General features: G+C 36.5%; 1 protein-coding gene across 1 annotated transcript; it reads left to right on the forward strand.

Annotated features, from left to right (window-relative positions):
* The first annotated feature begins 1,847 nt into the window (after window positions 1-1,847).
* Inx2 (innexin 2) lies at window positions 1,848-4,768 on the forward strand. The gene has a single exon (XM_088271702.1). It carries the CDS (start codon window positions 1,897-1,899, stop codon window positions 2,974-2,976), a length of 1,080 nt encoding a protein of 359 aa, XP_088127828.1. The 5' UTR covers window positions 1,848-1,896; the 3' UTR covers window positions 2,977-4,768.
* Window positions 4,769-16,569: the final 11,801 nt, after the last annotated feature.

Below are 16,569 nucleotides of genomic sequence, written 5' to 3' on the forward strand. Positions count from 1 at the left end.
CTGCAAAGGTAGAGGAAGCGAGATAACCTACCTCCCATTCGGCGAACTTTCTCCGACGGTTGCCGAACATTGCCGAAGTGACTTCGGCTCCTACCTGCTACCAGGTAACTGCAAGGGGACGCAGTGAAAACCGTGAACGTCAACCTTTGGGGCGCAAAGGAGCCTCCAGCGGACGTCTACATACTATTACTACCATCGCAAAAAGCTAATACGAAAAATTGCTATTTTGGCCTTTCCAATAATGTATGACTAGCTAAACTGGCAGAACACCACGGAGTCCTGGTTCCAACCATAATGTATGGAAACGAAGCTTGGAGTTTGCAAAAGAAGAATAAAAACATGCTGAGATAAGTATTATCGATAAAATTAAGAAAGGTGTATTGAGATGGTTTAGCATGTGAATGAGTTAAGAAAGAAAAGAAAAACAAATTTAAAAGGCAAATCAAGCAGGTTAGGAGTTGTAACAATCGGCGGAAATGTATGAGAATACGCATGAATGTGAAAGAGGTGAAGATTGTTTGCAAAGACAGATTGGTGTGGCATTTTTTCACTCTGCCTACTCCTGCGGATTCACAGTAAAATCGGGATACAATTTCATTTTGTCGACATTTTCAATAAATTTCGCAACTTAGTTAAAAAAATTGTTTTGTAAGAGTAGGTCTGTCAGGAAGCCTGGATGCTTCTGTATCAGATCTTGGAATGTGGTGGGACAGCTTTCAATACTCCTGCGGAAAAGCGGCGGCCGCGTGGTGGTTAGTTAGCTATTTTTTATAATAACTCATTAAGCTTTTTTTTTAAACTGGCGTTAATAACACCGAGATTTTTACATTCTTAACACACTAAGGACAGGAAGAGTAATTTTATTTTCTGCGCCGGCCTCATTTCAAATTCAGAATACAAGGAATGTATAATGCATATGAAGGAATGTATAATGTATATGTACAAGGAATGAATATGAGAATTTTAATGTTTTTATATAAATATTATTAACCAATCTTTTGTAAATAAAAACACTTGTTTTTAACCACTTGAGCTATATTTATTTTAACGACCAGTTTCGAAAGTTATAGATGCTTCCATCTTCTTCCTTACTCACCCCCCCCTCATAACTTACCCATCCTCTTCGCTTACAGTAGAGGTAATTATTTATGTTTTAGTGTATATTCAGACCCGAAGATGGAAGCATCTGTAGCTTCTGAAACTAGTCGTTAAAATAAATATAGCTCAAGTGGTAAAAAACACGTGTTTTGATTTAAAATTTCATCATGTCTTACCACCAAGTGAATGCCGAAACAATAAATAAAATATCAATCTCTCTGTTAAGATCTAAACTATATCTACACAATTATCAAATCCCGTCGCCAGCGGTCCGCAGGCGTAAAAAAAACTACTACTACAACTACCATCACGCCGTTTTCCCGCAAAGGTAGGCAGACAGGATGGAACGCCACACTATTCTGTCCTGACATACACTCTTCGCCTCCTTCACATCCATACATCTAGTCATACATACCCTCCAATTACACAGACTTTTGACACCACCCGATTTTAGGTCACCCGTCAAAAAAGTCCCTGTTTTTTGACGTCAAAAAAAATCCGTTGCGTAAAAAAACACCCGTCTGAAATACATTAATGAATATTCAATCAAATTTAAGAAAAATGAACTGTAAATATTTTCTTCCAAGAGTTGCGAATTTTCGCGAGTGCCCATTCGTTTAAGTCCCGCGCCACAGTTTTCCAATCCCTGGCCTGGCAGATTTGTGGAGATTTGGCAACGCCGCCTGCCGACGGAACGGCGTATCTCCTTCCTCGCCAGTTGCAATCTCCCGTCTCGCTCGTAGCTCTTCAGTACCGCTTCTGCCAGCGGCCCGATAGCCCGCGAGCGCCGCTTCCACCATGTTTGACGTGTTCGGCTCCGTCAAGGGGCTGCTCAAACTAGACTCGGTATGCATCGACAACAATATATTTCGACTGCACTACAAGGCCACCGTCATCATCCTGGTGGCCTTCTCGCTCCTGGTCACCTCCAGGCAGTATATTGGCGACCCGATCGACTGCATCGTAGACGAGATCCCGCTCAATGTTATGGACACGTACTGCTGGATCTACTCTACGTTCACAATCCCTAATCGACTAGTGGGACGCGTGGGGAAAGATGTCGTCCAGCCCGGGGTGGCTTCCCACGTGGACGGCGAGGACGAGGTCCGCTACCACAAGTATTACCAGTGGGTGTGTTTCGTTCTCTTCTTCCAGGCCATTTTGTTCTACGTCCCGCGTTACCTCTGGAAGACGTGGGAGGGCGGACGCATCAAGATGCTGGTCCTCGACCTCAACTGTCCGATCGTCAACGAAAAGTGCAAGAACGACCGAAAGAAACTCCTCGTAGACTACTTCACCGCTAACCTGCACACGCACAAGTATTACGCGTACCGCTTCTTCATATGCGAGGTGCTCAACTTCATCAACGTGGTAGGGCAGATCTACTTCATGGATTTCTTCCTCGACGGCGAGTTCTCGACGTACGGCAGCGACGTGCTGAGCTTCACGGAGATGGAACCCGAAGAGCGCGAAGACCCGATGTCGCGGGTGTTTCCTAAAGTGACAAAGTGTACCTTCCACAAGTACGGTCCGTCCGGCGGGGTGCAGAAGTTCGACGGGCTGTGCGTGCTGCCGCTGAACATCGTGAACGAGAAGATCTACGTCTTCCTGTGGTTCTGGTTCGTGACGCTGAGCGTGCTGAGCGGCATCTCTCTGCTTTACCGACTGGCCGTCATCATGGGCCCGCGTCTGCGGCTGTACCTGCTGCGCGCGCGCTCGCGCCTCGCGCCGCACGAACAGGTGAAGATAGTGGCCGCAGAGTGCCACATCGGCGACTGGTTCGTGCTGTACCAGCTCGGGAAGAACATCGACCCGCTCGTGTATAAGGAGCTCGTGGGAGACCTGGCCGATAAGCTGGGAGGGAAGGCTCCCGTGTAGCCGAGTGCCTAATCTTCGGAAGATGAAAAGACTGGATAGCGCGTCGGAGTGGCGAACGTGTTTTCGGTAGTGATGAAACGGATAGTAATTTGGCCGGATATTCCGATCCTTATGGAGGTCAATCGATGTGAAACGATATCAAAAGTTAACCAAGTTTGTAAGAATTTTCCTTTCAGCTTCATTCGGCACCGTTGATAATAGTGGAAAGTTGTTTTCTGAAGCCGGTCTCTTGTGTATGAAAACAAGCGCCATCGCCTTTTGCTCTCAAACGCAGAGAACAATGTGTTGATTCTTCATAATTGTCCTCTGAAAATATTAATAAACTGTCTTGTTTGCAATAAATAAGCCACCTAAATTCATCGGATTTTCATTGATTTGGCGCTTATTTTATTTTTGATGAAGTATCATGCCTATTTACTATGGAAAGTAGCGTTAATTGCATTAATTTGATAAAATTTTGATATTTTTTAACTATCCGGCCGGATATTACCTTACTATCCGTTTCATCTCAAGTTTTCAGCCACAATGTTGAGGCGCCGAACTTATACAGAGTGAGAAGTGAGAGATTATCGTGCGCGTAAAATCTAGTGGAATGTGTTGTTATATGGTGCTCAAATCTCTACTGTAGCTTCCTCAAGTGCCTGGGAGCCGTTGATACATATCCTACGTTACAATAATGTTTTATCGAATGTTTTTATAAGTCGATTTTATATACAATTTACATATGGACCATTGTGTCCCTTTTTGCTTCGCTTACTCGTAGATAGAAGCGGTGAACCTACTCGAAAACTACTTGGGAAACCGTCACCCGTCGGTATTTTTTTATTAACTGATTTACCATCACTTTGTGGGTAAAATCTATCCATTTTTAATTTAAGGTTTTACTTAGTACAAACCACTATTTAGTGGTGGTACAGTACTAAGTAAAACTTAATGTTTTTATTATTATTTTAACTTTGGTACCTATCGGCAGAGGTCTTTGTCATAACAGACGCCATCTTGTATTTTGTGTTCCTCAGGTAGGCTCCAATGGCGGCGTTGTCCGTCGGCCTATTTTTGACAAACTCGCGTCTAAAGCGATATTATTTACTTGTAAATTATGTTTATCTACCGCTACATCCTGACGCCGCCGACGGGTGTATCGTGTTTCCTTTGTGTCGTTTCCTAGAAGGTTCAACCGATTTTAAATAATATCTAACGAGTTATTTGACCGCCATTTTCTCTACGTTTATGACATTCCACCAGAAAAATGCCATGCCCCGTCACAGAGGGCAAAGTTTAAAGTATATTTATAATTTATTTAGTTGCTAATTGTCGCCATTAGGTATTTAGATTTAAAGACCTTCCATCAATTTCAACAATAAATGAAGTATGTGAACAATATCAATGATTCCTTGCCATAAGCATGATTTAATTTTAAGCAATGAAGTATTAAAACTCTTTTGAAAATCTTATGAACAATGCCAAAAGCAGGGCTGCTAAATTCAATGATCGTGTAAGTGTAAAATGTTTCAAAATTTTGTATATACTGTGATTTTTTTAAAATATAGTATATTTTTTGCGACTCTTTTGTTTTTATGAGGTGGACCAATGTATGTTTAGTTGTATGTTTTTTCTATTATAGTAATATTATAATGTATTCTGAACTGTTCATTCCATATGTAAGGTTTGTCGACAATTTTGTGTAATACTGATTGTTTAATTGTATCGGAGAACACGATTATTGATGTTTTAAATTAATGATAAGCGTAGTGTGATGAAATTAACTGATATAAATAAAGATTATTAATTACTAAAACAGTTTTTTTTATTCGCAACCTTTTGAGTGTGTCCAAATGCTTGTTCACAAATCTGGATTATCTCCAATTATAGGAGTTATTTTTCTCTTTATGTCTCTAGTAATTCAAGAACAAGGTTTCTAAATTGGTTCATATATATAGAGCTTCCAAGATTTAGCTAGTGTGGATGTCAATAATGGGTGGAATTGGTGAATGTTACACGTGTGTAAAGTGATCACTTAAACCAGCCTATGACGGCCGTCAGCCCCGTAAATGCCCAGACTTCCATGTTCTTCCTCATCTTTGGTGAGGTGTCAAAAAATAATATGAAAATCTAATTGTTTTTCTAGCAAAACTCAATTATATTTTCTTCTAAACTCAAAGAGTTCTTTACTGTGGTATGGACATGTGGAGCGAATGGATAACGAGTGAATGACTAAGAAAATATGTGTGGCGAATGTGAGAGGGAAAACAGAACGAGGACGACCGAAAAAGACTTGGCATGATCAGATCAATCAGAACCTAAAATCTGGCGGCGTCAAAAGTCTGCGTAATCGGAGGGCATGTATGACTAGATGTATGGATGTGAAGGAAGCGAGGAGTGCATGTCAGGACAGAAGAGTGGCGTTCCATCCTTTCTGCCTATCCCTGCGGGGAAACGGCGTGATGGTAGTAGTAGTGAACTCAACATTTTGAGTGTGTCCAAATACTTTTTCGTTTGGAATTAGCCCCCCATACATATCTTCACGACATTCCCAAAATATTTCATTTGCCAGGCTATGCTGGGGTTTGGGAGTTAGTCATTTATTACCTTCCAATTGTTGTTCGTGCGTCACTCTACCGAGAACCTCGGACCGACCAAAGTTAACTTACAATGAAGTTGTAATACCGGCTCGGCAGGGATCGGCAACTCTTGGAGCAAGAGACACAAACGTGAGTAGCAAAACGGTTTGGAAAATTTTGATGAGCTAATTTCATTCACAATTCACAATTTGAGTATTTCAAATAACCTAGAAGTATTTTTTAAAATTGTTTCAAGTTTTGCACTGACATTTCTTGGTGCTGGAACTGTATTTTATTTGACCAGCGACCGGGTTTTGAATGTAGTTACCGACATTCCAGTATGATGATGTCGGTTAAAACAAAACCCGGTCGCTGATTAAATAAATTTAATGTGAAAAAAATGAATTAATTGTTATTTTATTCGATAGTATTTTTTAAGTAACATATTTTTAATCAGAGATACGTTCTTGTGTAGATTTATACATCTATATCTTGTCCGTTTCCGTAGTGTAATGGTCAGCACGCTCGACTACCGTTCTAGAGGTCCCGGGTTCGATTCCCAGGGGGGGGGTTCAAATATATATCGGTGATTTTTTCACTCTAACATTCATTCAATATTACTCTGGACTGGTACCTGAAGCGGAAGGCTGATCACATGTCCTTCTTGTGATAACGATCAAGACAACACTGCGCTTATATGATGCAGTGCTCTATGTACCAATGGGGTGCGAATGAGGGTTTGAAGACTCCTTGAAGGCTCATTCAGACACATGAAACAGATCAATATCCAATGAGATATTGTTCAACATAGCCGTAGCTCTTTCTACAGGGATAACCATTGGCAGGTTGGTCCTGTGTATAGGAATGTGAAATAATCTATGTCGACGCTTACTTAGGTAACTATTGGGAACATACAGACCAATGCTCCGGATATTTTCAGGATTATCGATCATACCGCGCAACAATCGATAAAAATGCGTAAATAAATACACATTCCTTCTAGTCTCTACTATTGTAGCCAAGCATACCCTGAAGAAACTCGGTTGGGTAGAGCCAAGGATAATAGCTGTACTCTCTCATGTAGAGATACCTCAGAAACTTATTTTGGACATTCTCTACTATGAGAGAGTACTTAAGCTCGTGTGGCCCCCAAATCATCGAGAAGATATTGTTTAAAGAGCCACATATGGCTCGTGAGACATGCGTTGCCGACCCCTGGATTAAGACATTATTTCCACACAGCATGACTCACACTTAATGAAATGTATATATAAAAAAAAAGCTGTCGTTGAAAATGTGTGGTTTTGCAAGAATTTTACTGGGAAACTTGATTCTTTTTAATTGTGAGGTAATTTACGAAATTATTGTCCCGTTTTTATTATATACCAGAGATTTTTTTATTTTATTTATTTATTTAAACATATTACATAAATAAGTCACATATACAATATTCCCTGTGGGCAATTTCCATAACGCATTTTGGTACATGGGATTAAGGTTAACAATAAGACTGAAAACAGTTGGGAAAGTAACAAATAAGAAAACACAGGGCTAAGTGCAAAATTTAAACCAATAAAAGGTACAGTAAATAGGCACATAAAAAAATGCTAGTGGCAAGGAAAAAAGAGAAAATATAACTAATCACTAACACAAATATCTTATTTTAAAGTATTTTTTTCAGTTCATGCATTTTGGATCCCTGACTGGGTACATACTAATTTATATGTATGTCAGGTAGCTGGTATATTTGGGTATAGGCAACAAACATTAAAAGGACCTTTCTCCATACTTAGTTGTGTTTATCGGTTCCACGTGTATTTTACTAAGACCTCGTGTATTATAAAGATGAATTTCTCTGTTAAAAATCGGTTTGGTGTTGCTGTGAGTCGTTTCAAACATAATTTGAAGCGTTGCATTTGTAATCTCATATGTTGGGAGAATGTCAATGAGTATTGTTTTTTCACTTTTCATTCAAACGCTCATCCGCACCCGATGGTGCATAGGGCACTGCATCATATAAACGCAGTTATTTTGATCGTTGAAACATGATGGGAAGGTGATCAGCCCTCCACTTCAGGTGATCAGCCCTCCAGTCTAGGGTAATATTGAATAAGTATTAGAGTGAAAAAATCACGAGACGTTTTAAACATTATTTGAAGCATTTAATGTGTAATTTCATATAATAATAATAATTTGGATAATTTGTATAGCGCCATTTTCGTAAAATACTACCTCAAGGGCGCTTATAAAGACATGGATATTAATAATAATAGGATGATGATGATAATGATATACAAAAAATAAATGGATTAAAACGTCGTCAATCGGTCTGGGGCCGTCGAGTCTGAAGCGGGGAAAAGATACGCCGACAAATTAAAACGCCTTCCTCTTGATCCCATGGGCTGGAGAATGGCCATGGTATTGGGCAGGACGCCTTCCTGAGCAATGGTCGTCACGCTGGAGGGCAGCGTGTTGAGCTCCTTGTCATTGTGGATGGCCAACTTCCAGACTAGCACAGTTCAAACGGGACTTCACTTTTATCCTCTTTTGTCTTCAAGACTTCATATGTCTTGTCATAATTAGTGGACGTCTAGATAGTCCGGTTTTGACTTCCGAAATAACGTATAATGTACCCGGCTACCGTACCCGTCACACGTCACAAGTCACAATCTTTATTCAGAGTACCTGTCCTTCGAACTAATTATGTGCGGAGTTCACCTATGTTTCGAATGGCTAGTGAGTACAACTCATGTTTTAGCCAAGTTGACATTTTCAATTGCGGAAAATCTGTGTTGAAAAGTGGAATGGAGAGCATATTGCCCACTCAGGATCGTTAAAAACTATGCTTCTCTGCATTGTGTGCATGTCCCTACTAGTATATAACATCACACACACACACACCACACACCCTCTTACACACTTCGCACATGCACATTTTCTCTCATAAATATGTCGCTCACTCCTTTCAAGAACGTCATGAATCAAAAAACTTGATTTTCCAGGAGATCGTTTTTAAAGTTTGAAAATAAAATGAAATGTATTAAAAATGAATATAAAGCCACTTATTGATCATTTTACTGTGCAACAGATCTTTTTAGGTAAAACCTGAAGGTTTTTTATCCATTTGAAAAATATTTAGTATATTTAAAAAATAATAAAACAATACCTTTTCTTCAAAATGCAAAAACAACACTTTCTGCCCTGTAGCGGGTAAATATTAAGTTAAAATTATGCCGCTTTTTGCTGGGATATAGTACATTTTCTGGGCATTCCGAAAACATGCACAACTGAAAATTGTCGATTTTTGATTTATGACGTTCTTGAAAGAAGTGAGCGACATGCACATTTTTTCTCATAAATATGTGTTCATTTGCTAGATCTACACTAAATATTTTGTACTTATCTTTGTTTCTGATGTTAACTATAATTGGCGTGTTTAATATATATCTTTTAATGTTCTGTTTTACATATGTTGCTGTTGTAAACCCAAATAAAAAATAATAAAAATTACTAATTCGACTGGTCACCAACTGTTCGATTGTTCACTTCTTACAAATGTTGAATTCCCGAACGTTCTTCCAGCGAACGGTTCACACACATCGCAGAATATGCATACGTGACCGGTTTACTAAAATCCACTAATTCCAAAAAAACCGACGGATTACACCACGTCTTGCATACAAAGTGACCACAGAGCGTGACTGCTTGCTTAGTGTCAGAATTCACAGCCGTTCGACCAAGACCTGGGCAGGTCAATCGGTCGTGCAACTGCTGGTTTCAAAATGTCCATTTCTAATGTTTTTACTCTATTAACACATTGTTGTTGGGCGTATTATAGACGTATTTTTAGATATCATACATACGAGGGTCATTCGTAAAATAAGGATCCCATATTTTTTTTAATATACAGCTTTATTGTTTTCATTTTACATTATTTGTTGCATTATACATTATTTTAAAGCTTCAAACCTAAAACATTTTGAGTGTGTTCAAAAACTTGTTCACAAATCTGGATTATCTCCAATTATAGGAGTGGGTAATCTTGGGTGGAATGTTTTTTTTAAACCCTTATACGCACCCGATGATGCATAGGGCACTGCATTATATAAACGCTATTGTTTCATATATATAGAACTTCCAAGAATTTGAATAGTGTGGTTGTCAACAATGGGTAGAATTAGTGAATGTTACACGTGTGTAAAGTGATCACTGAAACCAGCCTATGACGGTCGTCAGCCCCATAAATGTCCAGACTTCCATATTCTTCTTCATCTGTGTTGAGATGTCAAAAAATAATATGAAAAATAACTCCTGTAATTGGAGATAATCCACGTATCACTCACTCCTTTCAAGAACGTCATAAATCAAAAAACTTGATTTTTCAGGAGAACGTTTTTAAAGATTAAAAACGTAATGCAATGTATTAAAAATAAATATCGAGCCACTTACTGAACGTTTTATTGTGTAACAGATCTTTTCAAGTAAAACCTGAAGATTTTTTCTCCATTTGTAAAATATTTAGTATATTTGAAAAAATAATTAAACAATACCTTTTCTTCAAAATGCAAAAACAACACTTTCTGCCCAGTAGCGGGTAAATATTAAGTTAAAAATATGCCTCTTTTGCTGGGATATAGTACATTTTCTGGGCATTCCGAAAACATGCACGACTGAAAATTGACGATTTTTGATTAATGACGTTCTTGAAAGGAGTGAGCGATATATGAACAAGTATTTGGACACTAAATGACTTTAAATCAAGGGTGGCCAACCCGCGGCCCGCGGGTACATGCGGCCCGCCGGGTGTCAACTTGCGGCCCGCGGAGCAGATCACACATTTTTTCCTTTAGTGCACACAAAACCACCAAAAGAACATAACATCGTGCGTAGTTCGTATCTTATCCCATAATCTTGAAATCTTCGAATCATTCATTCATTTCCGTCTTTTTTTCACAGTAATCTTTGTTTTATTTATTGTTTCGGCATTAACTTTGTGGTAAGACATGTTACAATGATTAAAGAAAACACTTGTTTTTTACCACTTGAGTTTTATTATAGACTACACCTTTCAGAAGTTAAACTTCCATCATTCAGGTCTGTATAATAACTAAAATATAAAATATAAAATTGTTCTATGAATAAGGAGAGGGGAAAGTAAAAGGAAAGGGTTAGTCAAGGGGCTGAGTTTGAAAACAAAGGAAAAATGGAAATCAACGGTGAAGAATTTTGAAACAATATATTATTTAATAAATTATTATTAGAATCTAGGTTTTTTGGATTTCTAAATTTTTAAGATAATTCATAATTTGGCCTTTATATGGAACAAGGTGTAATAATTTTAATTTATGAGCCAAATTATGAATTATCTTGAAAATTTAGAAATCCAAAAAAACTTAATTCTAATAATAATTTATTAAATAATATATTGTTTCAAAATTCTTCACCGTTGCTTTCCATTTTTCATTTGTTTTCAAACGCCGCCCCTTAACTAACCCTTTCCCTTTACTTTCCCCTCTCCTTATTTATAGAACAATTTTATATTTTATATTTTAGTTATTATACAGACCTGAATGATAGATGTTTAACTTCTGAAACATGTAGTCTATAATAAAACTCAAGTGGTAAAAAACAAGTGTTTTCTTTAATCATTGTAATCTTTATGCGTTATGCGTTTTTACGAATTACAAATCAATTACAAACATCAACCATTTTCCCAACTGCGTAGTATGGTCTGTAATAAATGGTTACAATCCGATGATTTTATCCAATAGTACTATGTTTTCAAATTATATGTTATACGCTAGATATAATAACGGAGATAAACGTCTTTATTTTCCGTTATCGCTTGACTTTTAAGATTGATAACGCGTATTTATGTATACAGAGACAAATAATTAAGACTTCTGTCAGCAGCTGTTAATTAATATCAGTCTAAATATATAAATTGTTATATATAAATAAACATATGGTAAATAATTGAAAGAACAATTTTAAATTTCGTAGTCGTACAGGAGAAAAAAGGGTACATACCTACATCCCCCACTACTTAATGAACAAACTAACCTTAGGTCTTCACTACTGCTAAATATATTTAAATAGACTATTACTGTACATCATCTCTCTCTATGTAAACGCTTGCATGATGCGTTATTGATAAACTAATAATTACATCTACATATAAAAATTCTTAAAAATAATATTACCAACAATTGTATTAAGCTTTAAAATATTAATTCTCTAAAATATGGCCATGTCAATAAATTCTTCCTTTCCCAGAAAATAAATATAAGGGTACATACCTACAGTATCTACTCAATGAATTAGGGCCACGCAGGATTTCGCGCAATTTCTCAATTCAAACAGGAATAACTCAGAGAAAACCTTGAATAAAACAACATTGAATTTTATTTACACATGAACACTTTATTACGCTTAAATTATGCATATATTTTCATATAAATATAGTTAGTATTTAGTATTTCCACCTTTGGCAGAAATAACTGCCTCAAATCTTTTTGGCATACTTAAAATGCACTGTTTTATCATGTTTTTTATTTCTTCGTCTTCTGACCAAATTTTTTTAATATTTTTTTTTAGACAGTCTACTGTCGTATTTGGAAATGAGTATACCTTATTTTTTAACATGCTCCATACGTTTTCTATAGGATTAAGGTCCGGAGAATTTCCAGGTCAGGGGAGCAAAGGCAGATTTTTGTTAGACAAAAATTTTATTATTGATTTAGCCCGGTGGCAAGGTGCCCCATCCTGCATGAAGGTGTATGGACCTTCTGTTGGGTCGAGTGTATGGTAGAAGGGCAATAAAATTCGTTCGAGAACCTGCTTATAGGAATTTTGGTTCATTGTTCCTTCCACGAAAAACAACGGCCCAGGTAAATTGTTAATAATACATGACCATATCATTATTGCAGGGGGGTGTTTGATAACTTTTACCACACAGGCCTCATTGTAACGTTCCATTGGTGTTCTCCTGATGAATCGACGGCTCTCTGTCACGGCTTCTAACCGGCACTCATCACTAAAGATGACATGAAAAATAATGAAAATTTAAGTTTAATTCAAATATATAAGTTTATTTACTAAAATGATATGTTGAAAATTCAATTTAAATAAATACCTTTTTCCAATCATCTACCGAGTAATTTCGATGTAGCCTGGCCCATTTTAATCGATCCGCTTTCATTCGTGGTGTCAATTTTGGTACTTTTACAGGGCGCCTGCATTTCAGATTTACTTCGTAAAGACGTCGCCTCAGTGTTGATACCGATATATTTATACCCTCTTCTTCCAATTTTATTTTTAATGTTTTTGCTGATGCACTACGGTTTTCTAAGGCACTTTGAACGATTTTTCGATCAGTCCTCGGTGTTGTTTTTCTAATCCTACGACAGTTCTTTCGCCGATTGCTGGTGGCGGGTGACTGATTTTTTATTGATTTTGAAATTCTGGCCACTGTTTGACGAGAAACGTTTTCTTTTTTTGAAATTTCTCTATTAGATAGTATTCCTAATTTCAGTAGCACTATAACACTAGACTTTTTTTCCTCAGAAATGTCTTTACTTTTTCCCATTTTGTCCTTTTCAAAAAAAACACTTGCGTTTACAAAAAAAATTTATACTTTATGAACTAAAATTAAAAATTAAGTGTTTTTCACAAGACACGGTAACTATATAACCTCTCTGAACAAAACAACAACCAGAACTCAAGAAACTTTACTAATAAATGAGATAGGACTATTTTTTGAACTTTCAACTATCTGTCTACCTGTGCTAATTAGGGACCTTTCTCAGAAAAAGGGTTTGAAATTTTGTAAAGGCTTAAATAATCCAGGTATATTTTACATATTATTGAAGGTAATATACATGATATTAGATGTCAATAGAAAACTTAAAGTATTTTTGTAAAATAAATATAATAATCCAAAAGATTTCAGAGTATTCAAAAAAATAATGGGTGGCCCTAATTCATTGAGTAGATACTGTACATCCCCCATTAGCTACTGTTGTCTCCCATAAATTATTGCTGCACGTGTTAAAACTGTCACTTAGAATTGTATATTCGTTGAATTGTATATTCGTTGATCTTCACATTCGTTTGATAATGCCATAACAAGGCGAAACAATTGTCACAATATAATTTTTTATGTGTTTTTTGTTAATAAAATACAACTTAGTAGACTCAAAAAATCTGTGTTTGATTTAAAATTAATTCATAAATTAAAATGGAAATTAAATTAATGAAAATTAAATTCTACAAATTAAACGCCAAATCAATAAATAAGTAAAACGTAAAATGTTCAGGAAGGCAGATTAAGTCACTTTTGCTTGGCAAGAAAAAAAAACATCAATCCAGTTGGTCATTTTTAACAAGTCAATATATTATACTTCCGAGTTTAAAATCCTTTGGGATTTTTTTCAGGGCAATATTAAGGTAGTAAGATATCAAATAGTCAATGATCACATTTTTGTAAAAAATGCACTTGGTCACTTTCTCCTGTACGACAACGATATATTAACTATATTTTTTTGCAAAGACCCACCAAGCCACCTTGTGTGTCTTGTCGGTGGAGTTCTTTTTTTACAATCATTTTTATGTTTTTTTTTCATTTTAACCTAATATACACACAAAAAAGAGAGAAAAATTAAGAATATAAATTATTTAACAATTTTCATAGAATTAACTCTTGATCATTTACCCATTATTTTGCCTTTTTCACAACATTTTGAGTGTGTCCAAATGCTTGCCCACGATTTCAAATATGGCACCTTACAAGGGCCAAGAGCAGTCGTGTACTTAGCTTTAAGAATAGGTGTCTGCGAAGAATTTTAGGCGTGCGGTGGTTTGACTTTGTGAGGAATGAAGAGATAAGGCGTACGACGCAGCAAAAATTGGTCACAACTGTCGTGAAGAAGAGGCGATTCAGTTGGCTTGGCCATGTACTCCGCATGCCTCCCGAGAGCCGCCATCAAGCTTGCCTCTTTTACAAGGCATCCCAGGACGACCACTGCTGACAATTCGTCGGCAGTTCTCGTCTGAATTTCGGGACGCGGATTTGACTTGGAAACTTGCAAGGAAGCTGGTGGCCGACAGAGGGGCCTGGAGACAGTTTGTGGACTCCATATGCTCCACGTAGGGAGCGGATAAAGTGAAAGAAGAAGATTGGTGTGGCTTTATAGGTAGTTACAACATTTTGAGCGTGTCCAAATACTTGTTCACAAAATGTTTACATATTATTTTTTGGTAAAAGGAGGTTTTGGTATTATTTTTTGGAGGTAAAAGATCACTAAGTTTATGAACACAGAATTGGTCAAATGATGTGAAAGAAAGTAGTTTAATTTCAAAATGAAAACACTGTTTCTTTAATTGATTCGGCCAATTTGTGGCCATATCTATTCATTTTTTATCATTTTTTATTTAAGTTTTGCTTGGTAAATACCACTATTTTTATATAATTTTATTTGACATCTCATCAAAGATGAAGAAGAATATGGAAGTCTGGGCATTTACGGGGCTGAATAATAATCCAGAATTCGGACCTCACATACTAATAAAAGAGTTTCTGCTCAGTAAAAAACTTCTTTTCATCTCACCAATAGATGTCTCTAGCAAAGTTCTAGTGATTCAAGAACGATGTTTCAAAATTGGTTCATATATATATATATATATATATATATATATATATATAGAACTTCCAAGATTTTAAGTAGTGTGGATGTCAATAATGAGTAGAATTGGTGAATGTTACACGTTTGTAAAGTGATCACTTAAACCAGCCTATGACGGTCGTCAGCCCCATAAATTCCCAGACTTCCATATTCTTCTTCATCTTTGATGAGATGTCAAAAAATTATAGGTAGTTAGTTAAAAATTGTTATTTACGAGTATTGTTATTTAGTGCCCTTTTCACCATCGTGCGAAGTAAAAATGAATGCACAAGGTTGGAATTGCTATGCCCCAGCTGCGTTAGCATAGACCAGATTCAACTAGACTACTCTGCTTCTAATTAAGCAATAGGGAACTCAATTAATTGATGCTACTATTTCAGAGGTACACAGCTGAAACAACATATCGCTCAATCTTTTCAACGTCATAAATAAAAATCGTCAATTTTCAGTTGTGCGTGTTTTCGGAATGCCCAGAAAATGTAGTACATCCCAGCAAAAGCGGCATATTTTTAACTTAATATTTACCCGCTGCAGGGCAGAAAGTGTTGTTTTGCATTTTGAAGAAAATGTAATGTTTAATTATTTTTTTGAATATACTACATATTTTTCAAATGGAGAAAAAACCTTCAGGTTTTACCTAAAAAGATCTGCTGCACAGTAAAAAGTTCAATAAGTGGCTTGATATTTATTTTTAATACATTGTATTATATTTTTAAACTATAAAAACGATCTCTTGAAAAATCAAGTTTTTTGATATTTGACGTTGTTGAAAGAAGTGAGCGATATGGGATCATAACATTTTATGTTTCCAAATATATTATTTACTTATTTTTCATCATACACATATAGGGTGTTTTTTTTTAAGGTATACAAATAATAATAAAAAAAACACATAAAAATAATGTTAATGTCTATGATATTAGCCTTATTTAATTTTATGCCATTATTGTTTAAATATGATTTTGGACATATCGTAGTCATACAGGAGAAAGTGACCAAGTGCATTGTTTTACAAAAACGTTATCATTGACTATTTGATATCTTACAAGCTTAATATTGCCCTGAAAAAATCCCAAAGGATTTTAAAGTTGGAAGTATAATATATTGACTAGTTAAAAATGACTAACTGCATTGGTGTTTATTCTCTTGCTAAGCAATAGTGACTTAAATGGCCCTCCTGAACATTTTACGTTTTGGTAGTTGATCACTTTCTCCTGTACGACAACGATATGAGCGCGACGGCTAGCTCGAATGAAGCGCAATCGTGAAGTACAATTTTCGACAACTTTATCGAGCAACTGGGGCCGTATATCGGCAATTATAAGACAAATGTTGGCTTCAAAATAGTC

This window comes from Brachycentrus maculatus, unplaced genomic scaffold, assembly GCF_059751285.1.
Source record: "Brachycentrus maculatus isolate JH-2025_06_01 unplaced genomic scaffold, ASM5975128v1 h1tg000459l, whole genome shotgun sequence".
NCBI lineage: Eukaryota > Metazoa > Arthropoda > Insecta > Trichoptera > Brachycentridae > Brachycentrus > Brachycentrus maculatus.

Coding starts and splice junctions, on each gene's coding strand:
- Inx2 (XM_088271702.1), top strand. CDS start 1,897: ATGTTTGACGTGTTCGGCTCCGTCAAGGGGCTGCTCAAACTAGACTCG.